This window comes from Clupea harengus, chromosome 15 (genome assembly GCF_900700415.2).
Source record: "Clupea harengus chromosome 15, Ch_v2.0.2, whole genome shotgun sequence".
Classification (NCBI taxonomy): Eukaryota; Metazoa; Chordata; class Actinopteri; order Clupeiformes; family Clupeidae; genus Clupea; species Clupea harengus.
The window spans coordinates 2,662,781-2,671,186 of NC_045166.1; the positions used below are offsets into that span (position 1 = coordinate 2,662,781).

Below are 8,406 nucleotides of genomic sequence, written 5' to 3' on the forward strand. Positions count from 1 at the left end.
GTTGCGCTGTGTTGTGTTGCTTGAGAAACCGTGACAATGATATTCCTCTGGGTGTGGCTCTGTTTTACAGATGAGAGGATAACTGTTGTTTACGAGAATGACTGCAGGTATTAGATAGCATCACTCAGAGGGAAGGAGGAAGTAGAGCTACAACTCGATGTATCGGAAAGCACGCCATAATGAAGAAAAATCACATTCCACAATGAGTTTCTAATGGCATGAACAGCTAAATGGGCTGGTCGTAACCTAGAAGGAGAGGAGAACTCATGATCAAAATCAAGAACTACAACATTTCACTCAGACTTACCACACAAACTGCTCGAGGCTCGATACTTTGCAGTTGTTATGGCAACAGCCCTCACTGCTATTACAGGTTGCACCAGCTGTGTCACTGCTAAGACAACCTATTGGATATTTGTGAAGGCTATATGATATACAGTATAAGGGGTTGGGCAAGGAAAAGGGGAAGAAAGAAACCGCCAGTTCTCGTAAAACCAGCCCACTGTGAAAATTCCAGAACTTTCCGACGGCCAGTCCGTGCCTGGGTAGAACTCTTGTTTTTGGCAAAATATCTGTAGTTTAATGATGAGCATCTGTGTGGAATGTATGCCTTTATATGAGGCATTTGAGGGATTATTTCAATTCTTTAGAATCCCTTTGAAGATTTCATGTTGTGGTTAAAGGCAAAGGGTAGAGTCAACAAATATTGAGAAAGATATTCAAAATATATAATTACACTAAAACTATTAGAAATATGAAAATTAATAAAAGGTAATACTAACAAAACTAACACGACCATATTTACTGACAGACTCTTGAAAGAGTGAAGGGGTGGAGGGGGTTACTTGCCCTAAACAGCTTTCCATAGTCAAGTATTATCTATTGATTTTGAATGAATGCACCTTTTCCAGATGATCTAGCTCTCACAACGCTGTTGATTTATCTGTGAACTTTGTAGTGTTTTCATATTGTTCTCTGCTGTATATATCGTTAAAGGATTTGGGATTGTTAAACTATTAAGTCCTTGATCACTCTGGAAGTCATGTTTTCTAAAGATGGGAGCAGTGATCACATGTCTGAATGCCCCCTTAACAGAATCCTCTAAGGAATACTTGCTTTTGCGCTCTCCGCTGTATGCATTTATTACATAACCAGCCATCTGAGGTTGTTCCTTCTTAACTGCTGTAGTATCTAATTAGTGGTCTAATTAGTCTTGTATGTTCCACCAGTTCTAAATGCTCTCACTTTTCTGGGTCACTATAGATAAACAGCCCCTATGCATGTGTGTGTTTACTATCTGAAGTAGCACATCTTGATTATCATTCTGTCAGTGTTTTTCTTCTACTGAAATATACATAGATTTATTAGTAGAATGTCAGTGCATAATCCAATAAAATACTGTACAGTCGAACCATTTTATGAGGTTCAGCCATTTCTTGTTCCTGTTTTTTTCTCTGTTCTTAATTATTTTTTCATGTATGTCACCAACGTATAAGGCCTCAACTTGTCAATGAACACATACAAAAACTTGTTGAAACTGAGAAAGTAGTGTAACATTCACAGCAATGTTTATATACTACTACACCAGAGTCTTGCCTTCAGAGTCACATCATTGTAAATCTAGAAGCATTTTTATTTTATTTATTTTTTTACAAAAATGACTCGCTATACCTGGAATTTGCTCCATACTGAAACAAGAGGAACTTGAGAGAGATGGGACTTTACTAGAAATTGTGTTATTTTGTAATATTGTTGGGCCCCACAGGATCAGTAGTTCATTGGGCTTCCAGGTAAGTGTGATCAGGGATGAATGGATTTGTTCAAGGACAAACTTCCTTCTATTCTGAGATTCTGAAACAATGCCAGCCACATACGTAGGTTTGAGATATTTTGTTGGTAACAATATACTTAATTCCTTTCTCTTTCAAGGTGTTGAGTCCAGCATTATAGAATAAAATATAGGGATTATTAATCAGTTAACTTTTTTATAAATGTACATATTATTTTAATAATATCTGGTTAAAAAGCTAAATCCATGTGACATGTAATTTTTTAAGTAAAAAGGTTACTACATGCAATATAATTCCAAAGGTGAAAACAACCACATAGTATACCATATGATATGAGACAACGAGAAAACAATGGAACAGTGTTTTGCTATAATAACCTGTTTAATATGATAATCATGAAAAACATTGCTGAAGAATATCATCAGAATAAAAACACATATAACATTACATAAACACTGTGAACACAAAACACACCTGCACATGTGTAAGTGTGCTCACATGGACCGGCTTCTCCGTCTCTGTCTTATTGCCATGTCTGGTCTCTCTAGAGCAGTGGGTCCCTCAGGTGCTGTTATACCAAAGACAGAGTCAGCATGACTCAGGTTGAAGGAAGGGTCTTCTGCTGATGGACTGATTGACTGGGGAGAAGCAGAGGTCAGGGAAAGATGCCTACTGGTAGGCAGAAACCCAGAATCTGTCAAGGACTCTGATGAAGTGAATGGGGGAAGGGCAAAGCTTACGGAGCGGCGTGACCCGGGGTCCATCTCTAAGTCTTGGGAGCTAAGGCCGGAGTCTACGGAGGCTAGGTTTGTAGTCTCAGAGAACTTGCGTAGACTAGCTCTGATTTGCTCCGTCGTGTTTTTGCCCCAAATGGCTCGGTAGCACTTGGGTATGAAGTAACAGAATATAATGCCGTAGTTGGAGACTAAGATGGCGGAGGCCTGTACGATGGGGCGTGACTCATTTTTGGTGATGTAGATGGGGATGAAGCAGAGCCACACAAACAAGTGGATAAGCATGCTGAAGATGATGATGCCGGTCTCGCTGAAGTCGTGCGGCACTTTCCTTCCTTTGAAGGCCAGCAGGAAGCAGATGAGTGCTAACAGAGCGATGTAGCCATGCATCACCCCAAAACCCACGCTGGAGCCCTCGCTGCACTGCAGCACATGGATCATGCTCTGGTTGGATGGGGGAGTCTGATCCACATTAGGGGTGTCATAGATCAGCCAGAACACACAGACCAGCCCTTGAACAGAGGTTGCCAGGACCATAATAATCAGGGGCTTGTAGAGCTTGTTCAGACGATGGTGTCTCACAGGATCAAAAGCCATGAATGCCAGGAACGTGCGGAAGGCTTTGACCAAGATGCAGGAGACACAGAGGGTGAAGCCCAAGGCATACATGGTCTGCTGGGCTCGGCAGAGATGGATGCTGGGTTCATCCATGAATAGAACCACACTTCCAAAACTCACCGCTAAACCAACCATCATGAAGCAAGACATGAGAAGATTGGCGGACTTGATTAGTAAGGTGTTCCGGTAGACAATGAAAAAGACAAAAACTGTTATGAGAAGCAGGAGCCCAACGCCCACTCCCACTAGGAGAGCAATGGGATATGGGCCAGACCACTGCAGATACTTTACAGTGCGTGGTTCACATTTAGTCCATCCCTTCAGAGACCAGGTGTCATTAGGGCACGGATGGCAGTCATCTTCATCTGGATAGAAAAAAAATTATCCAGAGCTTGAGACTAGATTCAAAGGGATTTCAGTACATAGAGATCAGATAGTTCAGACCATGGCAGGAGTTAAGGGACAGCTATTTTAAAAGCCTTTCAACCCTCTCTTCAACTCTTCATGCCAATGCATGTGCTGTATACAGCTACATTTCCTAATTTTAAACGATTGCTTTTTGCCTACCTTTTCAAGTATAAACTTCATGTCTGTTTGTTACACAAATAATAATGAACAAGGAGTTATTGTCATGGAGTGTTTTGTTTTAATTCAAAACCTACCATATCTGTCTGAGTAGGACCCTTCATCACAGGGGGTGCAGCTGTAGCAGCAGGAAACATTAGACACCTTTTTAGATGAGCCAGGATTACATGATGGTGAGCACCGTGATACAGGTATCTGTTGGGTTGGAAGTGATGTGACATTAGCATAGTATTGGTATAGTGTAATAATGTATAGTATAATATGTACACTATTGGTATAGTGTAATAATGTATAGTATAATATGTACACTATTGGTATAGTGTAATAATGTATAGTATGAAATGTACACTATTGGTATAGTGTAATAATGTATAGTATAATATGTACACTGCTAGTATAGTATAATAATTAAGCAATATAGTACGAGTGCGAGTGGGGTAGGTAAGGGATATTCCCACGGGTGGTGTTCGGCCGTAGCCACGAGGCCCGGAGGCCGAGTGGCGCAGGCAACAACACCCGTGGGAATATCCCTTACCTACCCCACTCGCACGAGTACTATATTGCTTTCATAAAACAATTTTATAGTCAACCAATTAACATTTAAACTCGAAGTTATTGATTCAAAAATGTTTATTTCGCCATTGTTTCTCCGCAACAAAAAAATAGTTCCATTGTCAACGTCTTTTGGAATGATAAGAACTTTGAATTAACGGTTATCGCTTAATTGTATCAACGTGCTATAGAATGTTTCATCGCGGAGTGATTCATTATTAGCTGTGAAAAGTCCGAGTTGGGATGTCCTGGGATATTCCAACTCATGGAACGTCTCTCGTCCAATCAGAAACAGCTAAATAATTCAATAGAACCCAATTGTTTTATAATGTATAGTATAATATATGCACTGCTAGTATAGTATAACTGCAGTGAAAAGGTAAATGCACAAGAGACTGCCTCCTTGGTTGAATTGTGTTTGTACATACAGTGTTGTTGGGGGTTGAAGTCCATATGATGTCATGACTATTGACCACCACTTCTCTTGGCTGTATGGTGAAGCTCCCTTTCACTTCAGCACGTCTGTGCTCACCGTCTGGCACCCACATGATGACGTCATAGCCGTCTTCAAAGTCACCTTTTTTATCGAAGAACTTTCTCTTACCATCAAGGATAAAATTCACCTTCTGGAGCTTCTCACGAAGCTGAAAAAGGGGAACAAGTCAATTAAAAAAACACACATGCACACATATACAGTATGATATAATATAAGTAGCTTTGTATCTCATGGCACATCTCACCACTATATGGTGTGTATTTACATAATATAGATCACAACATTGTGTGACGCACCAAATTCTATAACTTTGACAGGATCTAGCCTTTGAATATTACCTCAAATGGAGGGAAATTAGTGTCTCCTGGACAGAATGTTTCATTGCATCCAAGTTGTTCTTTCAGAGCATGAGCTATGCTCCAAATAGCCACCCTCTCTCCATAGACCACTGGGAGGTCTGTGTTCTTCACCAGATAGTCAGCGTTTGGCTTACTGCAAACCTCTGGAGAACCAGGAGTGCAGTTCAGCTGCTTGTACTCTTCAATGAATTCATTTGTCACACCTGGCCTGATTGGTAGGTTCTGTAAGTATTGCTCAAACCCAGTGATTTTTCCTGAGATGAAACTGAACCCAAGAATGTCTCCAACCTTTAATAAAAATATACATATATATTAATTCAATTCAATTTTATTTATATAGAGCCAAAACAATACAATTGTCTTAATATTATCTGAGAGCTGTATTTCCATAAATATTTGCTCAAATTCTTGTGACGAGATAGAGCAAGAGTTGCGTTCATGTTTGTCAGTAAAGTGTCCATCAGAACAATGGGCCTCATTCTCGAACGCAGTTAAGAACAATTTAGGAAGAAATGGCTTCTTAACTCCACTAACGCCGTTCCCGGGACAATTCTGGCATTCATGAAAGTTTTCTCATCTGGGATTCGTTCTTAACTTCGACCAGAATTTAAAAAGGGTAAATAGCAGTCTTAAATCGGCCAGATTGTGTGGATAAGGGCTGAATTTGTGAGAAATCATTCGTGATTGCATTCACATCAATTCTACAGACATCCTCAGATCCTCGGAACTATAATAATAATAAATACGAGAATATTTGTATCATTACCAATTACGTTTCACATGTATAGTAATGATTCTACGAGGCATCGTGATGTCCTAAAATAAATAAAAGCACTACACGAACACTGCAAATGTAAGTGAATAAATAATTAAGCACTAAACTCAATCGCGTGGATATAGTATGTATGCAAATCCAGGTGTACAAGAACGCACGTTCAATTTAAGAATCCTCATTCGGGGGAGCAGAGCTGAGAACACTTCGGCTGTGTAAGAACCCATTTCCAGGCGTTCATGAATCCAGCGGATATCTTTTCTTACGTTGGTCTTTCGAAGTTCGGAAGAAGATATTTAAGAAGACACTTAAGAAAATGTTCGAGAATGAGGCCCAATGTATACTGCAGACACACCACCCACCTTGTTGATGTCCTTCATTTTTGCCACAAGTGCAGACCTGGACCAAACATCACTGGCGATCCAAACTCGAGTGGTATTGGAGCGGATCATCTCCTCAAACAGCATCTCCACCAGCTCTGGCCGGAGGACCACCATCACCACCTACAGTACATTTCAGTTTTCACCAGTTTTCTTTACACTCAAGGCATTTCAGTGATTTACTAAATGGTTATAAGCATTTTATAAATGATGTGTGAGAGCAAACATTGTATCAGGGATATAATGTCAAATTTAAGAGATCATGGTTAGAATATAAAGTAAACTGACTGCTTATTAATTCTAAATCTCTTTCACAGTTACAGAAGTGAGTCAGACCCAGCTCTTCCACAGGAAACATCACTACTAATACCTCAAGTCATGGCTATGAACTTTGTCTTACTCAATACAAGCACTGCCTCTCCCTACCTGTGCATCAGAGAGCTGTATCTTCCTTGCCATCTCCTTGATTCGTTTCTTACTCTCCGCGTGGCCCAGATAGTGTGGAATGATCTTCTCATAGGCCACACACACCCCAGCCTCCTCTGCATCCTTCAGGAAACTTTGGTGGACTCCCCTACCGTAGTCATCATCCATAGAGACCAGACCAACCCAGTTCCATTTAAAGTGTCTTATGAGCTGCACCAAGGCCTGTGTCTGGTACACATCACTGGGGATCACTCGGAAAAACCCCGGGAACTTCAGCTTATCGCTCAGAACAACCGCAGAGGATGTGGTGCTTATCTGAAGGACATTGACAAAGAAGCCAAAACCACTGAGGATTTGTGCACAAACACAAACACAGAACAAGTAGTTAACTAAATTAGTCTTTTTCTCACTTGAGGGAAGAGATAGACGCTGAGAAGTTTGGCCACCGGGATGGTCAACAGAGAGTATCGCGCCCCTAAAATAACCTTTACTTTTGGTCGGAACTCAGAGTAATCATCCATGACAGGCAAAGAGCCGTTGGTTGACAGCATCTGTTCCACAGAGTGGAGAGCTTTGGTGGCATCAGCACATGGGTCATAAACGGCATATCCCAGCCGAACACCAGGAAGAAAATTAGCTTCGTTTATGCTGTCAATAGTGTAAATGGCAGCCAGCATTCGGACGAAGGAAATCTGGTCAAAACTGGCAGGTGACAGAAGAAATGTCATTATTGTAATAATAATGTTATTATTGTAACACTGATAATGCTGCGCTACCACAAGAACCACATTTTAATATACACTACATGTCAGTGCCAAAATATGTGTTGGATGCATAGAAATAAACACACATATATAGATATACATAAGCATATGAGATATATATATTCATATTTGCTACAATTTCACAGAAACTGAAAGAGAGTAAGAGACAGAGAGAAATGTGTAAAGAGAAACTGAATATTTCAGATGCATAAATGTTTGTGTGTGTGTGTGTGTGTGCTTGCACACTGAGGTTAAAATGCACACACTGAAAATAAATGGATTCTCTGAATGTGCCTTTGAGGTGAGCCTCCATGGCTCTACTCACTTGCTGCAGGTGAACTCCTCTGGTCGAACACGGCCCTGGAGGTTATCGACTGTGGAGTGAACAGAGCTGAGGATCCCTATGATAACATCCCGATCCATAAAGGCCTTACGCGGAGAGATCTTCACATTCGTCTGGGAGACCTGGACAAACGTTGCCCATAGCACCAAGCTGAGGAGACGGAGCCACATGTTGCGCTGTGTTGTGTTGCATGGGATACCGTGACAATGACATTTCTCTGAGTGTTGTTCTGTTTTATAGATGAGAGGATAACTGTTGTTTACGAGAATGACTGCAGGTATTAGATAGCATCACTCAGAGGGAAGGAGGAAGTAGAGCTACAACTCGATGTATCGGAAAGCACGCCATAATGAAGAAAAATCACATTCCACAATGAGTTTCTAATGGCATGAACAGCTAAATGGGCTGGTCGTAACCTAGAAGGACATGTTTACTGTTATTGGAAATGATTGTGATCCATTGGTATTTTAACGTGGACACATTGTCATACAGTACAGTACAAATGTGTAATGTGATCAAAATTAAGAACTAGAACATTTCACTCAGACTTACCACACAAACTGCTCGAGGCTCGATACTTTGCAGTT

General features: G+C 40.7%; 1 protein-coding gene across 1 annotated transcript; it reads right to left on the bottom strand.

Moving 5' to 3' along the window:
• Window positions 1-2,284: 2,284 nt before the first annotated feature.
• On the bottom strand, window positions 2,285-7,989 carry LOC116223859 (G-protein coupled receptor family C group 6 member A-like). The gene is made up of 8 exons (XM_042709971.1): window positions 7,802-7,989; window positions 7,123-7,414; window positions 6,713-7,027; window positions 6,269-6,409; window positions 5,114-5,422; window positions 4,628-4,923; window positions 3,805-3,995; window positions 2,285-3,507 (listed from the first exon to the last, which is right to left on the bottom strand). Exons 1-8 carry the CDS (start codon window positions 7,987-7,989, stop codon window positions 2,285-2,287), a joined length of 2,955 nt encoding a protein of 984 aa, XP_042565905.1.
• Between the last annotated feature and the right edge of the window lie 417 nt (window positions 7,990-8,406).

Coding starts and splice junctions, on each gene's coding strand:
- LOC116223859 (XM_042709971.1), bottom strand. CDS start 7,989: ATGTGGCTCCGTCTCCTCAGCTTGGTGCTATGGGCAACGTTTGTCCAG. Junction 5,423..6,268: donor AAATGAAGGACATCAACAAG/GTGGGTGGTGTG, acceptor TTTTTATTAAAG/GTTGGAGACATTCTTGGGTT. Junction 3,508..3,804: donor GTCCTACTCAGACAGATATG/GTAGGTTTTGAA, acceptor TTTTCTATCCAG/ATGAAGATGACTGCCATCCG.